This window comes from Ciona intestinalis, unplaced genomic scaffold, assembly GCF_000224145.3.
Source record: "Ciona intestinalis unplaced genomic scaffold, KH HT000111.2, whole genome shotgun sequence".
NCBI classification, from domain to species: domain Eukaryota; kingdom Metazoa; phylum Chordata; class Ascidiacea; order Phlebobranchia; family Cionidae; genus Ciona; species Ciona intestinalis.
Genome location: NW_004190433.2, coordinates 131,872 through 155,597, shown reverse-complemented (window position 1 = coordinate 155,597; position 23,726 = coordinate 131,872). Strand labels below are relative to the sequence as shown.

General features: G+C 34.3%; 2 protein-coding genes across 4 annotated transcripts in view; both read right to left on the bottom strand.

The window, feature by feature from the left end:
• The window catches only part of LOC100187070 (deleted in lung and esophageal cancer protein 1), a 29,197-nt gene extending 9,527 nt beyond the window's left edge, over window positions 1–19,670 (bottom strand). For 2 of the 3 annotated variants that reach the window (XM_026838758.1, XM_026838760.1), the window contains exons 1-30: window positions 19,533–19,670; window positions 19,040–19,102; window positions 18,672–18,768; window positions 18,033–18,143; window positions 17,873–17,973; window positions 17,377–17,567; window positions 16,580–16,702; window positions 16,093–16,177; window positions 15,871–15,958; window positions 15,324–15,497; window positions 14,772–14,905; window positions 14,125–14,308; window positions 13,554–13,719; window positions 12,774–12,978; window positions 12,244–12,432; window positions 11,395–11,570; window positions 10,811–11,040; window positions 10,359–10,479; window positions 9,790–9,964; window positions 9,168–9,371; window positions 8,748–8,893; window positions 8,283–8,403; window positions 7,494–7,620; window positions 6,792–6,950; window positions 6,287–6,454; window positions 5,737–5,858; window positions 5,245–5,368; window positions 4,747–4,883; window positions 4,230–4,370; window positions 3,513–3,683 (exon numbers count right to left, since the gene is read on the bottom strand). In XM_026838758.1, coding sequence (XP_026694559.1) covers window positions 3,513–3,683; window positions 4,230–4,370; window positions 4,747–4,883; window positions 5,245–5,368; window positions 5,737–5,858; window positions 6,287–6,454; window positions 6,792–6,950; window positions 7,494–7,620; window positions 8,283–8,403; window positions 8,748–8,893; window positions 9,168–9,371; window positions 9,790–9,964; window positions 10,359–10,479; window positions 10,811–11,040; window positions 11,395–11,570; window positions 12,244–12,432; window positions 12,774–12,978; window positions 13,554–13,719; window positions 14,125–14,308; window positions 14,772–14,905; window positions 15,324–15,497; window positions 15,871–15,958; window positions 16,093–16,177; window positions 16,580–16,702; window positions 17,377–17,567; window positions 17,873–17,973; window positions 18,033–18,143; window positions 18,672–18,768; window positions 19,040–19,102; window positions 19,533–19,619 — 4,320 coding nt within the window. In that variant the 5' untranslated portion in view covers window positions 19,620–19,670. Of the gene's footprint in view, window positions 1–2,988; window positions 3,371–3,512; window positions 3,684–4,229; window positions 4,371–4,746; window positions 4,884–5,244; window positions 5,369–5,736; window positions 5,859–6,286; window positions 6,455–6,791; window positions 6,951–7,493; window positions 7,621–8,282; window positions 8,404–8,747; window positions 8,894–9,167; window positions 9,372–9,789; window positions 9,965–10,358; window positions 10,480–10,810; window positions 11,041–11,394; window positions 11,571–12,243; window positions 12,433–12,773; window positions 12,979–13,553; window positions 13,720–14,124; window positions 14,309–14,771; window positions 14,906–15,323; window positions 15,498–15,870; window positions 15,959–16,092; window positions 16,178–16,579; window positions 16,703–17,376; window positions 17,568–17,872; window positions 17,974–18,032; window positions 18,144–18,671; window positions 18,769–19,039; window positions 19,103–19,532 lie in introns of those variants that run through there. The other variant, XM_026838759.1, reaches the window with a different exon arrangement.
• LOC113475130 (carboxypeptidase N subunit 2-like) lies at window positions 174–2,810 on the bottom strand. The gene has a single exon (XM_026838763.1). The coding sequence runs from the start codon at window positions 2,699–2,701 to the stop codon at window positions 1,250–1,252; it is 1,452 nt and encodes a 483-aa protein (XP_026694564.1). The 5' UTR covers window positions 2,702–2,810; the 3' UTR covers window positions 174–1,249.
• Window positions 19,671–23,726: the final 4,056 nt, after the last annotated feature.

The following is a 23,726-nucleotide window of genomic DNA, read 5'->3' as shown; positions in this document are numbered from 1 at the left end:
CTCACAAAAAACTTCAAGCAATTACTGAAGAACTCTGTTACACATTTCACCGAGTTGTGAGGTGACTGGTGGAGTTTTCGTCTAGTATAGTTTTCTTTACGCGCACGTTTGTTATTTTTATAACAAGTGCGTATTTCGTAACATAACGTGGGGTGAAACGCGGTAAACACGACTTTTGTCTGCATTTTATTTATTAAAAAATAAAAACAACTTTTGAGATAGGTAGAATAAGTTTAAGATTGAATTTCACACGAAAATACATGTTTCTATTCATAAAACAACACAATAAAAATGTGACGTCAAGATTTAATATACAGTTTCAACAAAACATTAGTATAAACACGATCCATTTTTATACACTGCACTTTATATTATGATGTGTTTTTAACATGAGACTCGGGCGCCATTACAAGTTTGACGTCATAGACGAAATACTGATGCCCAATGGCATTTGACTCGCGGTATCATACCAAATTTGGGCAAAAATATCGCCATACTAATACAGTATTCAGTGCAAAAAATATTAAAATAAAAAACGACTTTATATAAATTTATGTACAATTTTCTAGTATTAAGGCACTGATAAACTAATCAAGTTCATATGCATTGGGAGAGGCACGGCTATCTAATTCCATGTAGGGCGACGCGGGTGTTTGTCCGAAGTTGAACTTGCCATTGGGCATTGGTATTGGGGTTAAATATGGGTTGCTTTCTATAGGCGGAGCTGATGGTTCTGCTGCATTTTTCTTTGGTGTGCTCTCGGGTAGAATATAGGCTTCAACTGCTGATAAACGGTTTGCAATCTTATTATCAGCAGTCAGTTGCCCATCTCGTCTTTTAACTATAGGATTAATAGGATCTGCCATTGCGTATTTACCACTGGTGTCATTCTTAGCATAACTGTATTGAACTTTATCGTCGATAGTGCCGTATACATAGGCTGCTGATGAAATTTGTTCGTAGTTGTTGGACTCGATTGTATTCTCGTTAAGTTCGCAGTAAGTCGCTACGTCAGCATTTGCTATTGGAACTATACTTTCACCACGAGTGTTAGGCTTCTTTGGAAATTTGCCACGGTACTTGAGGTATACAAGAACTAGGATAGCGATCAGTAAAACCATAGTCACAGCTACAACTGCTCCAATAACAGCGCTGCTAACTGGTGTACTTTTGTTGGGATTGGAGACACCAATGGTGTTATTACCAGTTACAGGTGATACACCCACAACAGGTACGTGTGGCGGTACACTTACTGACTTACACCACACGATGCAGAAACACTGTTGATCACATTAGCGATGGACTGACCATTCAGATTCGACGGTGTTGAACACACAAAGCATTCTGTAGCTGGTGTAGCTGACTGCCCGCATGTAAAACGTGCGGACGAACTCTGCAAAGCTTGGTATGTAGTAACCAAATTACAACCGCAATCCCACGGGTTAACAGACAATGACCATTGAATAGAACTTGGTTCAAAATCCTGCGCCAAACTAGCGATCCTATTGCCTGAAAAATCAACATTTGTAAGCGCAGAGCAATTTTCAAATACTGCTGGTTTGACCGAATCGATCGAATTATAGGACAAGTCAATTGTGACCAACTTTGATGACTTCATAGGTGTGACGTCAGAGATCCGATTGTACGCGACGACAAGCGTTTCAAGGTTTGGAAATTCTTTAACAGCTAAGGCAGGCGAGGTTGAAATATCATTCGATTTTAAAGATAGCAACTTCATTGTCGACCATGAGGTGGAAAATTTGGTAAGAAACGAGAAATCTGATAATACGTTTTGATCTAATATCAGTTTCTCTAGTTTACTTGCTGCAACGTCGGATTCAAAGCTGCTAATCGAGTTATTTGTTAGGTTGGCTACTGTTAGAAGTGGAGTATAGGAAAAGAAACGAGCTGGAAGTGTTGTAATTTTACTATCACTAATTTCGACATACTTCAGCGCTTCTAAACCGTACAGTAGGGAACCAAAAACAGACGTGAGTCGACTTCCGGATATTTTTAGACTTTCTAACGATTGTGAATACTGAAAATACGACGAAGCCATTCCTGTCATTGCTAAACCTCTCACGTCCAAAGTTTTAAGACCTGTAGCACCTCGTAGAGATCTTAACCATAGGATTATTTTGTTGTAAGCGATATTGAGGTTTGTAAGTGAGGCGGGGAATGCATTGGTTTGTATTGCAGTAATTACGTTGTAGCTTAGATCCAGATACTGTAGCTTATAGTGGTATTTCAGTTGGTACCGTTTTAATGTACCGGATATGAGATTGTGAGATATTGATAGCCGTTTTAAGGAATCTTCAAGACCAACGAATGGTTCGGCAAATCCGTCAAGTTCAAAACTAATTTTGTTGAAGTCTAGACGAAGATCCTCGAGTTTTGGGCTATTTTGGAAAACGAATTGCTCGTGCTGTAATGCTGTAAGCTCGTTGTGACTTAAATCCAGAATCCGTAGTTCATCTAAATCCGACAAGTCGGTTGTAGACACCGAAGATATTTTATTGTGGCCCAACAGTAAAGTCACAGCGTTAGATGGTATATTGGTTGGTATAGAAACGAGATTGCGACCTGTACAGTTGACTGTTGTACCATAACATTCACACGCACTTGGACAGGCTTGCGCTTTTTGAAGCAAGAAAAGCAGAGCTGATAATATGACCTGACGGTGAAACAAACTGCAAGCCATTTCTCTCTAATTGCCAACTATTATGCTATTAAATAAATAAATGCAAGCAAAAATATTAATAACTTAAGTACGAGAACAGAGTAAAATATACCTGCTTTCGTTAAGTAACTTAGCGTAATGACAGATATTAGTTACACGCAACTATACAACGGTACGAGTAAAATTTACGCAGGTATGAATCATACAGCTGTGTTCATTCCATATAAGTATAGATATGATGCAGCAACAGATTGTAGATGAATAACGATTATGACCGCATTAATAGGTTCATACAATAGGTCACTAAATGAGAGTTATGATTTATAATATCACGAGACACTTTTACGTTTTGTTGCGCCTTTTTAGCACACGTGTATGGATACAAATAGTATCCGTTTAAAGCAGGGGTTAAAAGGCATGACGCATGTAAACAGTCTGCACAATCATTGTCATACGCACAATCTACATTTTGTCTGCCGTAGTGGTTCATAAGCGGGCAAAAATGCTTTAAGTTATAGTTTGTGTTCAAATTACCTCGACAAAGCAGAAAAATAAAATAATTTACACACTATGAATGTGTTGTTTGCATGTATGAATCATTAGTTGCGTGATTTCTGAAATCCCATTTTGTAAAAACCATTAACATCAACCCAAGGAACTTTTCCCAGAACATGAGTGACAAAAACAGCACTTGAAATTAAAACATATTTATAGGTGAGATCCCATTACGAGACATGCTAGGGGCGTGTGGTTTAGCCAGAGTTGACCAATTACCCCAAATTTACCATCTAAAATCAAAACACAACATACGTTGTATAATAATGACACTAACCTTAATATTGGATTGGGGATTTAATCTGTTTCTTGCAAGATTCTGGCATTCTTGTGACATCACAGAAGATCGGAAGAAGAAAGGAGATTTCAATGAAAGACCGAACGAGAGGCAAGTCTCTGTGAAGTTGGTCAGTGAGATTGACCTCAACTTAGTTCTTTCATTGCGATCCTGAGTAATTTAAATACATTAAATGTTGGATTACTTTAAATGAATGTACCTTACTAAAACGACAGTTGTCAAACATGAGCGTGTTTTATACACCTCGTGCCAGGTTACGAGTAAGCATGCATGTTACTTTTTTGGGAGGGAAAGATTTTTCAATTTTTTTTGTGTGACCACTGGGTTGGAGCAATTTTCATTAAGTGTCTTGCCAAGGACACATACGCCCATAATGGTGCTGCTAACATTGTAGGTTTATTTGATCTTTAGGATTAGAGCAATTAGGAGAAATTTAAATTCTAAGCCATACACAAAAACAATATTGCACACAAGTAATCAGGGTAAGAGATATTTTAAATTGGGCACCCCCTTTTCCGTTAATACCACGAAAGTATAAATAAATGATTTTCATTTAATAATTCAACTGTAGCAACAATTTTAACATTCTATGAAATACTGTAACAAAATGACAAGAACTTGGATTATTCTTTGGCTGCATTTAACTTGTGCAAATCTGTTTCTGTTTCTTTTTTATTTGATTGCAGACATACTTACACAGAGTAGTTGGTGCATGGGAACAATAAAGTCACAATCATCATCATCATCATCAGCTTCTATAGATAATTGACCGATACGGACAAATGATGTCATCTCTAATCTCATGGGGTCAACATCATATTTATCTTCTCGTATCACCTATTTATGTAATAAAGTGTTAACATGGTATACAATGGTGCTGTGGAACAGTGGTTAAGGGAATGCTCCCTAAAGAGAGTATCTTAATTTGAAGCTTGATGCTGCTACCAGTATGTGTGTCCTGCCTGACCCAGTGGTCATTAATAGGTGGTCTAAATTTTCGGCCATACGAAAAAAAAAACTCTGTTTTACATTTAGCTCAAGCTTATTTAATTCACAAGCAGACACAAAGTGTATAAAGCTGCTGCAACACAGTGTGCATTCAAACTTCATTTAAGATGAAATGAACAGATACCCCCCTCAAAACACATATTTATAAACACAGTTTGCAAACGCTCACAAATTGACATAAAAATGGCTAAGAAAAATCACTTACAGTGTTGTTATTTGTAGTGTTGGAACATATAGTTAAATATCCAAGTGCAAATGAATTCCAAGCTTTTTCCATCACAGTATCACAGTTTGTACCCAAAGTTGGTTGAAACATTACTGATACCGAGTTATGGCTTTGTGCTGAATAAAAGGCAAAGAAGATTGGAGCGTTTTTAATGTTTTCCAATACTTCGGCCAACAATCTTATGTGACTGACTAGTTGTTACCATAATTTGGATAATGTGGATAAAATAAAATATGAACTCAAGTATGAAAAATAGACTGTTTAATCACAAATAAATTTTATTCCAAGTTTATTTATATTAATTATCAAGCATAAGGTTAAATAAGTTGTTATAGTTAAACAACATTTATAATTTCAAATAAGTTAAAAAGACTTGAGTACATTGCAATTAGTTAGGCAGTTTGGAGTTATCATTTAAAGAAATATGTAATGTATTCAGACATACAATAAACAAAGTTTAATTCAAAGCAATAATACCTGGTATAACAATCTGGTCAGGTTCAATATGAAACGGGACATTTGATTTCTGTCCATCATGTGATTCTATACGAACTCTTACCAAATTATTTTTCTCAGGCGTAGTGGAACAATTGGTTTCCGACTGAAAGTTAGAAAATAATGTCACTACTACATGTATATATATATATATTTATATATATCATGGTGTTTTAGATGGATACTCAATACACTTTAATTATTCCTACCAAACACATTGACTTGTATTTTTTCAACTGTGAAAACTATCCAGATATGTTGACAGTTTTTTTTATAATTTGATGTATTTTTGTACATATAATATTAAATACAAAGTTTTATGTATCAGGTTTACATGCACAAGTGGCAAACAGAGGAAGATTTGGCTATCAGTTTGTTAAATGGGCCACACAAAAAAACTGTGCATATGATGTTTATGTACACACAGAGACTACATTTTATAAATATCTACAAAATGAAACACTTTACTAATACCGTATGAGGTTTTGTTTCTTGTTGTTTGGATGGAAAAGCTTCACCAAACCAGATGTTCAGATCAACCAGTTTATGATCAGATGGTTCAGGGTAGTTGAAGGTTTGCCAATCTATTCTCACATCTGCAAATATCAGGAAAAACTTAGGTTAATGTAATAATAAAAATCCACACAATTTGTTCAAACATTGCTATAATAGCGACTTAGGAAAACTACTGATACACTTTTGGTAATGAGAATTTTTACGACACGTGTTCACAGGCACCTAAGTTTTTATATTAACATTAATATTAACCTGAACAGTTAAAACTAAATACACTATAAGGGTGTTATGCAAGATATGAATTGAATAAACGTGATTGAGGTTCTGCAGCGGTCATGTTGCCACAGACTTACATAAAAGTTGGACCGTGACACTCCAATTCATGGGAACAAGCACCTAAATATGCATTTTTAAGTAACAGTATGTAAATAAAGGATTAAGCAACACATTTTATAGACTGTTGTGGAATGACACATAAACCGGCATCAACTTACACTCAAGCACTTACCACAACAACTTGTATTATTGATTCGGACTTTCCTTGCAACTGGAGCATCCCCATCAAGATGTGTTCCATACCTCAACACTGTCCCTTCGTTACTTTGATTTGCTATCTGGAACTTGAGTGGACAACCAATCACATTCATACTGATTGGAATCAGTTGCGATTCTAAACCTGAACAATAAAATTGCTTCAATAAATTGCTTAAATTATCATTTACATTTTTATACAGTGCATATATGGGGGTAAAACGTACATACTAATAAAGTAACCAATGGAATGAACATTAAATTTTTACATGGGACTTTACTTAAAAACACTCTTTTCACCTAAAATAGTATTCAAAATCATCAAAACCATACTGTAAGCAAACCACATCGCTTAAAGACATAATTATAGAAAATCTTAAGCAGTTTACACATACATGCAAACTTTCTAAATAGACCTAGAACATAAAACCATTAAACATGCTACTTTACAAATATAAACCTATTTTTCGCTTCATAATTACCTTCCACATCGCAAACAAAAGTATCCTCATATTTCCCCCACATATTGTTATACGCTGATATGTTGATAACTTGAGACTGGTAAGGACCAAGTTTACCACTTGGTGGGTCAAGTAAGAAAGCTGCTCCAAGTCCACTGCTGAGAACTCGCTTGCATTTATCTGGAATGTGGCAAATGGTTGAGGTATTATACAGATTACGCAATAAAGGGAATGGTAAAACAGCTGATTTGCAGAAGCTGTTTGTTGTTTGAAACTTTGGTGGTTCTTTTAAATCATGTTTGAGCATTTCGATCAAAACAAATTTTGATTTTTTTGTTGGTATGCCCCTTTAAGTTGCAGTCACTATATTATAATGTTATTTTACAGGTTTGATTCGAACAAGCTATTTTTTATGAATTTTCTACCACTTTAAGAACTAGGCAAACTTGTGTTTATTCAACCAAAGAACCATAAAGCTAACAAGTCTTTTTCTATTTAANAACATGGGGAACATTGCATGAATAAATTTAGTTACAAAACTGAACAAATTGAAAGACATCAATAACCTTTGTGGCTAAGATTATATTTAACTATGGTTTAGTTAGTAAAATATTTTTGTGAATACATTAAACTATAGTTTAATATTAGTTAAAACCATTTTCCTTTACTTTTGCAGTCCATTTTACAAAGTAGAAATTAACATGTTATAAAATACAAGATTACCTGCAATTGTTTGTGCATTAGTTTTAGCAAGTGGGTCGGCCAAGTTAGGAGTTCGACCCAACATTGCACGTCGCGATTTGACGCTTTTAAAGTTCTGTGGTGGCGGGTGGGGTGCGCTGGGCTTGTACTGGAAATATTAATTCATAAACATTTATAATTTAATAGAAACATTTTTTATGAATATTCTGATGCTGTAAGGCATTTTACATGACTGGTGCCAGGGAAAAGTGTTTAGCGCACATGTCTCTCACCCAGAGGTAATCTGTTCAAGGCTCCCCGTGGCTACCATTGTGGGTGTAAATGTGTCCTTGGGCAAAAAACTAGCAGTAATTGCTCAAACCCACTGGTTACTAATGGGTTGTCCAGCCACACATAAAAAAGATGAAAAGTCCTAAAAAAAATAATCACCTACAAAGTAACATACATGGTAACTCATAAACCGGCACAAGGTGTAGGAAACAAAACACCCATGTTGAACAGACTGTTGTCTTCCGTCCATGCAAGAATAAAGTAGGTTACATACATTTATTGATACATGTGTGAAAGTAAGCCCGTAGCCCAGAGAATACGGGTTGAGGCTGCTATCTTTTTGTGCTTATGTCTCTTTGAACAAGACACTTAACTTTATTTAACCTTTATTGAATAAGTACTTTCCTACTGCACCTAGTTACCTATCTAAGCAAGACAACTTAACTATGTGATTGTACACTACATATGTAAAATATGATAATCCTATAAGACATCTAACATTTAAAATTAAATTATCATTGGAATTGGTGAAAAACTTACAAAGAAGTTAGTTACATAAGCAGACCATGGGGCACGAATGGCTGTAAGGTTGGTGAGAACAACTTGCAATGTTTGGATACTGGATACTTCAACATCAACAAAATCTAACTTGAGATCTTCACTGAAAACAAGGTTACAACTTCAGAATAACTGCTTTAAAAATATAAATTAAGTTTTAAAGTATAAATATTTTGGTTGAATTAAAATTATCTCTTATTAGCCAGCCAAATGTATTTCAATTTTTTTTCAAACACTTAATAGTTGTCTGTGGGGCTGGATTTCGAAAACCAGTGCTCCTGTAACTCTTATAACTCAAAAAATTGTTACAATCTGGATTTTAAATGTATTGTAACTTCTTAAACACCATTCTGGTAAACCTAAAATATTTGTCTAGTTTTCAGAACAGTATTTTAGTGGGGTAAAGCTGAATTCCAGCTCTACTTGTGTATTTAAAAAATTGCTTACCAGTTTGCGCATGGTGTGGCGTAAGTCACAGATAGTGCGTTAACATTGCTGTAGAAACCCAACACTATAGGATTCTTCATTTCTTCGATGTAGCATGGAAGATAAACTTCATTTATTTCCACAACTTCTCTACATTGAAAAGTGACCTAAAAATCATCAAAGGAGGATAATTTCAACCTTGGCTCTGGGCAGAATGTACCAGCAGTAAAAGATGTAAACAAAAAGCAGAATTTCATCTAGCAGAGAGCTTTACAAATTGACTTATTTTTCTTTTTAAAAAATATTATATTTTTACAAAATGACTTATTTTCACAAAAACAGTTTTCGATTTAAGCAAGTATGAGTTATTGTACGAATTTCAAAGCACTAATTTATGTGAATATAATAACCAAACTATATTATTTATGATATAATTTTAACCTGCAGTTCAAGTCTTTCATGTGGTCCAAGGATGCCCTTATTTGGGAAGACTGTGACATCACAGAACTCTGACTGTTTCCCCTTTAACTCTTGGAAGGAAAACTTGGTTGGGAACAAAGTTTGATTGAGAAGTACAACAGAACTTGTTTGTGGAACCGATACAAATGTTTCTTTTAAGACAACCAGGCATTCTTCAAAGCAAACCTGTAACATTGGAAATTATTTATAAAAATATTGGGGTAGATGAAATACAACTATAATTGCAGTGAACAAAAATAAATGTTGTTGTTCATTTCAGGTAAAAACCTAAATTTAAAACTAACAGATATATTAACTTTCTTCCTTTTGCTATTGAGCTTAAAAGATATCCCTAGTAAAATTAAAAAGACACTACAATCAGCCATACTTAAAAAACGTGAAAAAAATCCCCTCAAAATAATCACCCACAAAGTAACATACATGGTAACTCGTAAGCTGGCACGAAGTGTATGAAACAGAACATCCATGTTATGACGACTGTTGTTTTCTGGCCACGCGAGAACGCAAGGAAAGTAAGTTACTATGAATAACTCCACCAAATAAATTACCTTATCAAGTGTTTACCAACGCTTTAATTATTCACCTGTGTGTTTTGAACCTCAGATTTGACGGCAACACTTGAACTTTCACCCCCTTCCACATCAAGGGTGATTGTTGTGTTTAGCGAACTTGGGGTCATAGGGTTAAAGGTCACGGTGACCTCTTGCTTTGCTAGAGATGGTAGCTCACCACTTGATGGGGTGATTCCAATGGCTTTACTGGAAACAAATAAACGAATAAATGAAATTTATGTATCCACGAAGGGAAATAAATTGTTGTTATAACACAGGTATTCTATTTCACACAACTCGTGCCCTCTCACATTACCAAGTATATGACTTCCTTTTTTTACATTTAAATAACCCACAAAGAACTACTGGGCTGAATCAATGGCCATTAAGTTGTTGCACACACATATTCACAATTGAAGCATTGAGAAGACACAACATTTCGTCTATATACACAAGTGGTGTAACCAGGGACTTACAGTGCCAAACAAAAAAACTTTTACTTATTTTTTTCACAGAGAGTATGCTAAAACGCGTAAAAGGAAAAAATATTGCAGATTTGGTAAAAAAAGCAGTAATAGGCATTGTAAAGATTGCATATTACCTGTCAACTAATGATTTGTTTAGTTTCCAAGATGCATTTAGTTGAGTTGTGTTTCGAATATACAACTTCTGTGTTGCTTTTGATCCAACTTTGATTAATCCAAAATCAATTGAAACGTTATCTAAAAACAACATTAGACATATTATCAGTGAGAAAATATATTGCCTTTCTTTTTCTTTACATACAAAAACACCCCTTAAGTAAAAAAGAAATATGTGTTAGGGTAATGAAATAGGTGTTGGGGTAATGAGCTAGTTCTGGTAAGAATACCCGGTCTCTTGATGTGCCTTTTAACAACACTTTACCGATATAGAATAAATAGAATACCTAATATTATCCTGGTTGTTGGAAAAATGAGCTAATTTTGGTCTAAGTACCAGTTCGACTGATGTGTCTTTTAGTAAGGCTTTACCAATATAGAATAAATTGCATTAAACATATCAACAACATACCTATGACAACATTAGGTCCCCTAATTTGTGAAGAAACCACAATTGAAATTGGGTTAGATTGATGTTGTATGTTGCAAAGTACATTACAAGACAGTAAGCCTGGGTTCAAACCAGTCACTGTAACTTGTAGTTGAGCTACATCTCCAGGGTTGATCATACCAATAGCTGGTTCAACTTCAACTATGTTTGGGCTTGTCACACAATCCCATTTGAAATTGATTGGAGCCAAACTGTGGGTGGAATTTTGAGATGTGTAATACATACCTGGTTAGTAATAATACATAGCCGGTAAGTAAAAAAGTAATAGGCCAAATCCCATGTCTAATGGCATTCCTAACCGGTCCTTATACATATAAAACAAAATCTTTTTATTTATTTTATGTATAGCTGATAAATAGTGACCCCTGGGTTGGAGCAATTGCCGTTAAGTGTCTTGCTCAAGGACACATTTGCCCACAATGGTAGCAGCCTCGAGTCTTGAACCCATTACCCCTGGTTACAGGCAGGCGCACTAACCTACTTTGCCAGGGCGCCGGTATTATGATTATCATTAGGCAAATTTGTATAAACTATCTAACAAATACCTGTAATTGGCCATTTGCAGCGGTCTTTTTACTGTTGTTCCAACCAATATGCTGCCTGGCATTATCACAGCAGGTGGATGTAAAACAACGGAGTAAGGAACACAAGAGGCCTTGGTTTCAATTTCCATGGCAATAACTTCACTTAATGCTGGTAAACTGTTGGAAATCTGTTTTCCCTGTGTATAGGAAAATGGCAATAACTTTAAATAAAGGTAATGAAAATGCAAACAGAAATTACCTTATTGCACCGAACTGTATACCGACTTTTATTGTTACAACTTATTTTTACATAAACTTCTGTGCTACAATTGTAAAATTTTGCTAAATATAAAATACTTAAAGTAATCAATGTTGTCTGATTTAAAATTGTACAGAAAAATGGCAATCAGGTAATTATAAAGACAGTAGTGACTAGTGACACTTATTCAAGAGATCAAAAAATATCATAACATAATTTAGTTTAATATTATATTCTCTTCAATATTTTAAATTAACAAGTTCTTCGTTATAAGTTATATTTAAGTTATATTTTATATGAATTATATGTTATGGCATGGCATTCTAAACAAACTAGAATGTAGACAGTGATTGAAGCATTTCTTTTAAGCCCTTTGCATTTGCCATGCAATGCCAAGTAAGTTTAAATGTGAATAAATGAATGAATATGGACAACCCATTAGTGACCACTGGGTAGGAGCAACTGCGGTTAAGTGTTTTGCACAAGGACACATACGCCCACAATGGTAGCAACGATAAGCCTTGAACCCATTACCTCTGGGTTAGAGGCAGGCAGGCTAACTAACTGTGCTACAGCAACGGTCAAAAAGTTTTTTAAAAAAAATTGCAAACCTGAATTGCAGCTCTTGCATGGTTGTTTGATTCAGGTTTGTTGACGTTTAATTTATCATCAACAGCGTTTTCACTCGCAAGTCGTTTTATATTTGGTTTAACACCACCCGCTGATGTTGGTTCATCAATATTTTGCGACTCAGGTATATCACTTAACACAAGGTGAAGGGTGTTGTTGTAATTCCCAACCTTAATACAAATATAAGTTAGGTTAACAAAAATATATATATTTTACTATGCAATATGACAATCTAACTGTTTAGGCGTTAGAGTAACATAATTTCTTCTTACAATCACAACAAAACACAGCATAATTTGAATTCATTTTTGTAAGGTTGAAAGGTAATATTTTTTGTTTAGTAATAACTCTAAACTAAACAAAAACATTAAAAGAGTTTTAAATTTTTATTTTTAGTGTGTCATAACAATTCTGGTCGATTTTATGTTTAATTCTCATTATCATATTGATCAATAATACAATTAAGGCATTTATAAAACTATGCATGATACAGCTAAAGTACAAAACCTACTTTGTCTGGTGCGAATGTTAACACAAACTCATGGATTGCATTTGGTTGAAAAAATCCACTCCTTGGTTCGATGTAAAAACAAGATTCCGGGTCAGGAAAAAAATCCAACTTTTCAACATCGCTCGATTTTGAAGAAGACAGACTTTCCAAACCAGGAGAAAGGTTTGGTTTCAAGATATGCCACGTGTATGGCATCTCTACGTTCCTGTCAATATTGTTGGTAAGTTTGATTTTTTCAAAAAAATTAATTTGGAAAAATTTATCATATATACAAAGTAATACTGAAAATAGTTAAAAATAACATATCAATGTACTGGAACAAAATGGCAGTTAATTTATAACAAGATAACAAATTTAACATGTAGAATAATTGACACTACAATTTATTTAAACTAATTAGCTTGAATTACATACTTATATATAAGAACACTTAACTTAACACTTGAATAAATGATCATCAACCCCTGGGACACAACCCAAAAATTAGCTGCCACTTAGCTTTTTGGGTTGCATTCTACAGTTTTTCGCATTTTGGCTGAACAATATTTTGAACTACGTGGCTCAAAAATGTAAAAAGTGTCACTAAAAACTTAATTTTTGAAATATGTTAACATTTACACCTCATGCCAGTTTAAAGTTACCAAGTATGTTACTTTGTTGGTAATCATTTTTTTCAAGATTTTCATTTTTTGTGTATAGCTGATAACATTAGTGACCACTGGGTTGGAGCAAGTGCTGCTAAGTGTCTTTAGACATAGAGTTGTAAAAAAAATTAGTTACGTTGAGTTATGGACGATGATTTGTCTCATGAAGTATGAATGTGGATTGAGGGGTGGGAATCGAATCAGGTGATCAGCCGTTCGATCCGTTATTTCACCAACAACTTCAACTTCCTCCTCGTTGTTGGAGACGCTGACTAATTCAACAGCTGCTGACTCACCATGACCTAAGCAAATAAAGAAGGGTTTGATTTTTCTGTTTGATTTAAATATGTATTAAACACTATATTGCAGCAAATAGTAAAATTAAAGGTTTAGCATTAATCTTAGTACAATAGGAATATTTATCTGTTTGATTACAGTAACAAAGATCATGTAACTTTAAAACTACATAGGTATATTTGAAATAATGGCAAACTGACAGCATATGATATAATATATAGAAATTCATTTTAAACCTTAAAAAGTGTGACCACTAAACTGATAAACTAGAAAGTAATTAATAAAACCCTAATACTAAACTTTCTATATAGGTTAAATCCTATGGCGAGGCATGCTAGCAAAACTAAAATTTAGGCCTAAGTTGGTCAATTAGCCCAAACAAAAAACATATTCTTTGTTTTAACTCTTACCTTGAATTGTCACATACTGTACTTGACAGTTGTCACACACTATGACAAGTTCTTCTTTATAAGTAGTTGCTTGTTGTGGGGAAAATAGAAGTTCCAGTGTGGTGACTTGACTTGCTAATACCTCAAATACTGCTGGACGAATTTGAAACACCCCAAGATCAAGACAACTTGGGTTAACTACAGTCTGTATAAGGTAACATACCAAAAAAATGATTTATCATGTTGAATACGATAATATATTTCAAAATAATAACCAGTAAAAAGACGGAAATTACCCCCCCAAATTTTTTTTTAAAACACGTATCTACAAAAACTGACTAAAATGTCTGACTGATAAAACCAAAATATGCTACAATACACACAGGATTATGGTTAATTAAAAAAAGCTCAAAAGTAATAGGAAAGAAATTAGGCTGTTTAAATATACAACAGGTACAAGGGGTGAGAAGGTTTTAAAGATTCCGTTTAAAGAGAAAATTGCATCATTGAAAAACATTGGTTAAAAAGATCATCACAAGTCAGACAAGCATGTATACTGACAACAACAAGTGTTTTATGCATGATTCATAAACCTAAACTATATGAACAAACTTTGTAAAAAAGTAACAATTTGGACAGCACTTGAAAAAAATGCACCAAGTACCCACCTTAAAGTTGGCAGCTGGCCATGAAGTTGATTTTAAAATACAGAAACGTCCGTTGCCGCCAATATTTTTGAGTGGTAAGTCAACTACCTTCACACCACCAACCAAACAAAAACCACAATCTATGGTTTTTGACACTGGAATAAAAAGCCAAATATAAAATAAATTAAGGTTTTAATCCAAACCTATACAGTAGTGTTTTTGATAAACTAAATATTTAAATGAAAGCAGTCATTATACAAAAAACAGTCAAAAAAACTCTGGGCACTGTTACTGTATCATATAGTATACAGATTAATATTGATAGATTAGGACAACAAAATTCAAATAGATGTAAGTAGATATTACTAGGATAACAGTTATAAATTTTTCAAGGCTTACTAATTGCCCTACCAAGTAGAAGTAAAAAAACTATGAAAAATTGAGTAAACAAAAATGAAAATCCATACTACTGTAATGACCTAGTTTTAACCTTGGAAGATATTTATAACATGATACATTAAATAAATTATATAAAGAAAAATACATTTTAAATTATATCAATACAATTCTTACCAACTAAAACCGGTGGTATTCTGTGAGCTTTAATGGGAACAATAAGCGGTTCTTCTGATTGAGAAATAACCTCTAAGTGATCGTCTGCATCTGCTAATGCATCAGGCATATAACGTACACTGTATTGAGCGCACATCCCTGGGGCAACTACACCGTGTTGGCCCGGGAATTTACCTAAAATGTTAAAGGATTTTGTTAGTTTTAGACTGAAGATTTTTTTAAAATTTTAGGTTAAAGAATTTTGTTAATTTTAGTTTAAAGAATTTTGCTAATTAAAAGGTGTTTAAAATGTTGGGACTTTGTATATGTGTGAAGCCTATGTTGGTGGTAATAGACCAGCTTTGCCCAAAATATCAAGGCCTATGCCATGTCGCACTGTAGGCTCTTAAGACCCATGTTGAGTTCCAATCCACATAGTAAGGGCCAATTCTGGCCAAAATCCAGGTTATAGGTTTTAACTCCCCACCCATGTAGAGTTTTTACACTGTGTATTAGCGGGGGAGCTGAAACAAAAGTTACCGTTGACCCATAAAACATTATAACTCACCCAAACCAAGCGAAAAATACGAAGATTTTGGAGGAAGTACTCTTAACTGTCTGCTAACAGTGCTTATATTACGAAGTTCCAAGTTAACCTGTGAAGTGAAAAATATATTATTGGCTTAAAATGCTTTACATGAATTAAAGGGGTAATACACCAACACACAAGAAGTGCTACCTGCTAGATGGTAGTACACATTCTATACACAATGTTTAAAGTAAAACTGACCTCATACACACGACCCACAATCCATTCATTGAATTGAACAACACCTGGATTAGAGGCAAAGACTTGTATGCACTCAGCACTAGCTCTGGATAAGAAATATAAATTATCCAATAATTTTTTGCTTAAGTATGGAAAAATTTACTACTAATTTAACTAGATGTACTTAAACCCAAACAATTTTGAGGTAAAAGGTATTTTTGAGACCTATAAAACAATCAGCAATACATTTCCAATAACAAATTTAATAAGTATCATCAAACAATAAGTTTTTCTATGGCAATGTTCTATAGAGGTTTTCTTTAACGGGGAATATGACTTAATGCGTGAAAAAGTAGAAATTTGAAATATTCAACTTCCAGAATATTGTACAACGAAAAACATTGTTATTGAAATAAATTTCCATAACAGCTATTTTTCCATTACAATAAGCCTGATCAACAGTTTCTTTATATTGTAAGTTTTTAATAGTTAATTGTTACAAACTTACACGTCTTGTGTGATTTCTCTTCCAGCTTTAACAACAACTTGTTTTGGATGAATCTTTGTAAGCAACTTTCCACCACTACTTTCATCCAATGGAATAAAACGAGGATTTTTTAAGAAGTTGTGCCTAGGTGAATATTGAGAGAATGAATGAAAAAGTTTACTTTTTATTTAACAATTTTTAAAACGAAAGTTTAATAGACCAAGTTAAAATGTTAATATTCTTTTTTTTATACACCTTTAGTTTTATTGATTTTTTTTTTCTGTTGGCAGTATGTGCTATCAGTGACTACTGACCGTTAGGTGCCTTTCAGAAAGGCAACTCAAACCCACAATGATATTTAGCACCAAGCTGTAAATCAATTATATCTGGTTATAAGAAAACTGTTCTGTATTAACCAGTGTCATAATAGTAAGCTTTATAACTGCATGACAGTAACTACCGACAATAAGAGTCACACCATAGGCACATACCCCAGGGTGGCAAGTCTACCCTGGAAATTTCTACCTTACCTAAATCAGTCAATATGGAAAAAGTTTACAGGAATATGCATCTATTAAATTGAATGTAACTTACTTTATCGTCGCGTGACCAGAAAACAACATAAACGAATGTTCTGTTTTATACACCTCATGCCAGCTTACCAGTTACCATGTATGTTACTTTGTGAGTGATTATTTTTTGATATTTTTTTTATATATGGCTGATAATTTAGACAACCTATTAGTAACCACTGAGTGGGAGCAATCTTATTATCCCTGCCTTCCTTGTATTTAAAACAATTTGGCAACTATGGTTACCTTTCATCAAGTCGAGCCAACAAGCTCCGCTCTTCAATCCGTGCTCCATGATTCATCTCCTCCCTCCACTTATCTTGCTTCGACTTTTTCTTCTTGGATTTGATCTTTTGTTGAGGAGGAATACTGACGAGCTCAGCAGAATCGCTTGAAAGAGTGGTCAAGGATTGCTCTTCCAATAAGACCATATTACTCTAAACATTTAAAATTTATATATAAAAACATATATAAAAAAAAGAAAAACATATATATTTATAAAGTATATATAAACTTTAAATATATTTTAAAAGTAACTGCATTTAAAGAATATTTATACAAATTATAGCACAAAGTTTATAACATTCAAATTTAAGCGATTTTTAAAATATAAGATTTAATAACTTCCAGTTTATCATTAGTATTAGTATTTGGGGGGTAATGGACATGTAAATCTAAGGTTCCATGGCGCGCCCGGCAGTAGGCAATGTAAAACAGAAAATATTAGCAACAATATTTTTACTTTTTCTTCTTTTAAATCAGTATAACCATCATCTACAGGTTCGTTGAGAATGTGAAGCGATGATGAAACAGTTGGAAGAGAGAAGTGAGGAGTTTTTCGTCCTAAACATTAGGATTTAAATATACTGCACTAATAACTGTAGGCTTTACACAGGACTTACGTTTTGGCGATTCTCCAGATTGACGATGCGACCCAAAAAAGTCTGTTGGTACAAGTAGTTTATGTTTCTTTATTGTACTTTCATCCAAACACCACTGGAAGTTTGAAGGAACTGTGAATTTTGAATTTTATTAATTTGGAAGTAGACAGCCACATATATGATTATAGACTTATAGTATACTAGATGCACATCGAGTTAGATTATTAGGTGTTTTTATGGAAATGCCCAAAACAGTATTAGCATTGCTTTAAACCCACATTCTTTGGGTTAGAGCCAGGCTTTTTAACCACTATGCCCTGGTGAATGAATGAATAAATGTAACCCAATTTTCCTCGCGTGGCCAGAAAGTGACAGTCGTTATAACACGGGTGTTCATACACCTCGTGCCAGCTTATGAGTTATCATGTATATTACTTTGTGGGTGATTATTTTTTAGGGTATATTTTTCATTTTTTAGTGTATCACTAATAATTGGACAACCCATTAGAGACTACTGGGTTGGAGCAATTGCCGTTAATTGTCTTACCCAAGGACACATACGCCCACACTGGTACAATGAACTTGACTAATATTATATTTAGCACTTAATATAGATACGGTTTATTTACAATATTTACATAGACAGTATAGATCCACTACCTGAAGGAAGACCCAGCTTTTCATAAGTTTCACAACCCACTGGTGAAGACAACTTATTCAATGCACGCTCATCAGCTGTTACAGCTTGAGCTCGAGCCTTTAAATATTTTTAATAATAGGTTTTGTATTACTTCGAACTAAGCATAAACTAATGATAAAGTCTTGGTAACCCAAAAATTTATTTAAAATGTTTTTTTCGAAACAATAAAATAAAGCATAGTGCGTACATAAATATAATAAAAAAAATAAACACAAAAGTTATACAGTAGCATGGGACTTTACAAATAAAATGTGATCCCGTTTTCAGTCATGCGTCATGACCCAGGGGTTAAAAGGCACTGGTTTATAAGATGCTATATAAAAACAACCTGCATAATTTGACGTTCAACAGCATTAAATTCCTCCAGTTTTTTTTTATGGTCTAAGTGCACCTGTATGAAAAAAATAAAAAAATGTTGTAAATATATGTTTAAACTTTAACACACACTTTTTTTAATTAGATTGTATTTTGTTTCAACTAATTATCTCTAGCACTGTGAGACTTTGTTTATTGTATGTTGGGTTTGGATTCAACTACCAGTCTACAACACTTTTTGGTGGAAACTTATTTTGATTTTGAGCTCATTTTTAGGAGTAATTCCTATCTATTTGTTATGTTAAAACAACAATACTGATTTAGGAAAGAAAATAAAATTTAGGTAATGTTATGAAACTGCAAATTAATTCATGCAATAAATATTAACGTTATTAGAAAAATAAAATTGTATTCCAAAACTAGGGTTATTAAAGAATAATTTGACAAATGAAAAAATGGGATGACAAATAAAGCTTCCAAAACTGATAATAACAACATTTGAATACCTGATGCAGCTGATTCATGCACTTCTTGTGAAACTTTGTACTTCCATCACCTGAAACTGTCAAGTTATTCACTGTTTCTTTGCTCATTACTTCTTTGGTGTAAAGATCATGAAATACACCAGCAAGTATATGAGATACATCCTGTACATAAAACTTTCTCATAAACATAAATAAATATACGTTGATTTATCCTGGTGTGTAGGGCAATGATAGTCACTATAACACAAGTGTACCACGACACTGAACATATGTGAAACTTTATGCTTAATTTTATGATGTTATGCGTAGCTCAGTCTGCAGAAAATAGCAGTTCCAATGATATCTCATTGTAGGACATTTGTAGGACTAATTGTTTATGTGATCTTTAAATTGGTAGCAGAACAAACACAAATATTTGATACAAAACTATCATGTTTGCTTGACCTATGTTTTGATATGCATTTTTTTAGTAATAGGAACAAACTATTGCGTTCACAACCAAAAATTTGGTAAAGGTACATAAAGGTGTCATTCTCTGCACAGAAGTTAGTTGTCAACGTAACTTAATCAAGATTCGAATACACTTAACAAGTTTTAATAAGTGTTGAATACCAGTGTGCAGAGTATGGCAGTTCCTGACGAGATCTTGTGCGTGCAAGACGGTTATTTTTCCTGTGCGCGCGTGCTATCATTAAAAATCTGCGTGCAAAGCACGTACATTTTCAAGCCACAATAAAAAAATCCTACTTAATTTAATACAAATTTTGTTCATTGTTAAATTAATTGGCGTGCGTGGGACAAATTATGGCGTGCATGAACAAAAGTTTGTAAAAAAATCGCTCGTGCACCTGCCATACTCTGCAGACTGGGTTGAATGAATGTATTCAATTGTATAATCAACCCTTTTAATCAAATGACATTAGATAATTTTGGCACTTTAATCAAATTTGACTGAATATTCATATTTCACTGTATACTCATACCTGAGATCTGTCAGATGATGGACGCGGTACGTTAATGACAGGTTCATGTTGACTGTGATCTGGTGATAAGCGCGTTGGGGTGCCAATTGGCATCACAGCCCGCTCAGAAAGAACATCCATAATGCAAACTATTTATCCATTGCTTAAAAATGCGGAAATTTTTTTAAGTATAAATGATGATAAATATTTTCAAAGCAAACAAAGTTACTTCTAAATACAATGTTTTTTAAAAAGATTTTTTCACTATCGGTATCTGTCCAATTTCTTATGCCAGTTTAGCTATGCATAAACATAAAAAACTCTTGTTTAGGTCATAAAACCGCTGCATGCTTTACAAAAACGTAAACAACTGGTTGCTAACGGAAACAGATAACGCTGTCTTTAATGGGCACGCGGCACGCATCTAAATACAAACAAGAAAGCAAAGTTGATGGAATTAATCAGTAATAAGTATTCATCTTCGCGTGGTTGAGCATCCATCCGTCTCGAAACATATAGTATGTAACTTTGCGTGGTTTGCATTTGTTTTAAAAATTGTCGGACAAATTGTTTGGATTCGAGCTCAAAACACAGTGTCACGTCCTCAGTCCGGTGTCGTGATATATTCGTTCCGATTGATATATTTGTACCAGAGTCGTAAAAACACCGAGTAGTCCAACTGCCGTCTATGTGTGTCCAAAATAGAGCAAAAGTGGTGACTTTGACAATGGGTTTAAACGAACTTGTTAAGTTTTGTTTGTGTTTTCCTATTGTGGGAAGGTGTAAAACAGCTTCTATTTACCTTACCAAACATTTTTTAGAAAAAAATGTATAAATTTAGCCGCATTAAATGACTAAAATGTCGCAAATCAACCGCTTCTAATTCTAATTTTTGACTTTTTTTGACACAGAAAACAAATAACGCATGTTTTTTACATTTTTCAACCTTTAAATTTGTTTTTAGGCCCAAGTTTTTCTGTAATTTACCGAAAAACATACATTTTCCCTATACCTACTGTGTTATTTTGGACCCAAATTGCCGTTCAATTTGTGTTTTACGTAACAATGGGTTGGACTACTCGGTATTTCTATGGCTCTGATTTGTACCGGTGTCGCGGAAATCTGGTTCCCAAGAAATCTGGTTCCCATAGGCCAGAAAATCCTGTTTTATGAGGAATTCAAAACTATGCTGGTTGCGAATAAAAATACCAGTTGTTAGATGCAAAGTATTTTATACTCTAATTCTTTTTAAAGATTTATCTTCTTAACAAAAATGTATGCTATATTTTAACTTAAATTATACATAATGCCGTATGACCAATGACTACTGCCCATATCACGTCATCGACAACAAATAAGGGCGACAAACCTTCATTTTTACATTAAATAGAATACACTATCTAAAAATGTCTACATGTATTCAAGTTAACTTCTGGGAACCAGATTTTTAGATTTCTGATCAAAATACATTGTGTCTGCGCATGCGCAGTAGCCGATGGGAACCAGATTTCGCGACACCGGGCGCTATTGCACATGCACCGAGATGCTACTGCGCATGCGCAATAGCTCGGAACAAATAGAATTCTATTTTCTATTCTGCATGGAGGAGGTCCGTGAGGACCTGTGATTTAGGCCAGACTTGGCCCATAACCCCAACACCCTTGTACGTCCGGTGTAGTGAAGTTTAGTGAAGTTTTTTTATTCATGTTCCGACTCTAGTGTTTCGACCATACATATCATATATATATCATATATATTCCGACTCTAGTTATATATATGATATCTATGGTTTCGACCAAGTCCCATTTTCTGTCCCGATTCTTGACACATATAGAATATATATAGGACTCAGTCTGCAGACTATTTCTGCAAACTCGTTCTCCGTTCCCACCAAGTCCCGTTTTCTGTCTCGATTCTTGACCCGTATATATAGGACTTGAACAACTATAAAATACGAGCTCTAATAAATACCTATATCGACTGAAAAAAGTTCCGGGGAAAAATATTAAAAAACATATTGCACCATCTGTAGGGTTGGCGTCGCTATGATTCAATGTTAGGTAATACGTATAGCGTTATAACATATTCAAAGCTGGATATCGATAACAAAATTTCATAAATATGTTTTTTATGACGAATATTATTATTCATAATTAATATTTTTTATCGAATTATTAAACACGGGGTCTAGTTCGTACAGTGCCCAAATTTTATGTTAGTAGCACGCGTAGAAGGTATCGAAAGTGGCCGCCGGGTAGCCGCTATAATTTTTGTATTTACCTTGGTTCACCAGCACCGTTAATTTTAAGTAAAATGTGCTTATTAAACTAGCATAAAATAAGTTTGTTAGTGGTACTTACTTTTTCTAGGCTACAAATATCATACCAACTCAGAACTGATAACCTAAAATCAAAAAACTAAAGTTTTAACATGTAAACATCTTGTCTGGAACGTTTTTAACTGAGGTTCGTAATTAATTTGGATCGGGTGGTCATTGTATTTGTTCCGAGCTATTGCGCATGCGGAGTAAAGTCTCGGCGCATGCGCAATAGCGCCCGGTGCAAATGTATCAATCGGAATGAATATATTACGACAACGGCCCTTATAGTTTCTTCTTCGTGCGGACGGAATAGTAAGAAAAGCCGTGTTTCTTCTCGGAAATTGGTCTGGAATGCTGGCAGTTATGTAGCTAGTGTCGGCCGTAAAAGTGCACCCGCGTCTCTGAATGTTCTTTCCCTTAATGTGCTGAACCTGGTTTCGTCTGCTTCTCTGTCACAGAAACAGAGAATTCTGAGCTGCAGGTGTTAAGCGCATGCCTAGGTAGATCGGCTTTCTTTGCCATTTCCCTAGAGTCTTTAATGTCTTCAGCTACCATATAACTAAACTGGTCTAATAAACTTGAATGGTTGATGTAGTTTATGAAATAAAGAGCTAAAACCTCCTAAAACTACTATGCGCCTTTCTTTTACAATTGAGACCAAGCGCAATGGGGACGGAGTTGGCGGTCACGTGAATAGAAAAAAGAATATATCACGGGTTAATTAGGGCACTTGCGCGTTCTACTCTTTTTTTTATTTCTTTATAGATTTTAAAAAAGTCCCGTCTTTTCCCATCCTATTAACCGTTTAAGCGCGTGCTGAAAATGAATGAATGAATGTAACTTACTTTATACTCGCGTGGCCGGAAAACGACAGTCGTTATAACACGGGTGTGCACCTCGCGCCAGCTTACGAGTTACCAAGTATGTTACTTT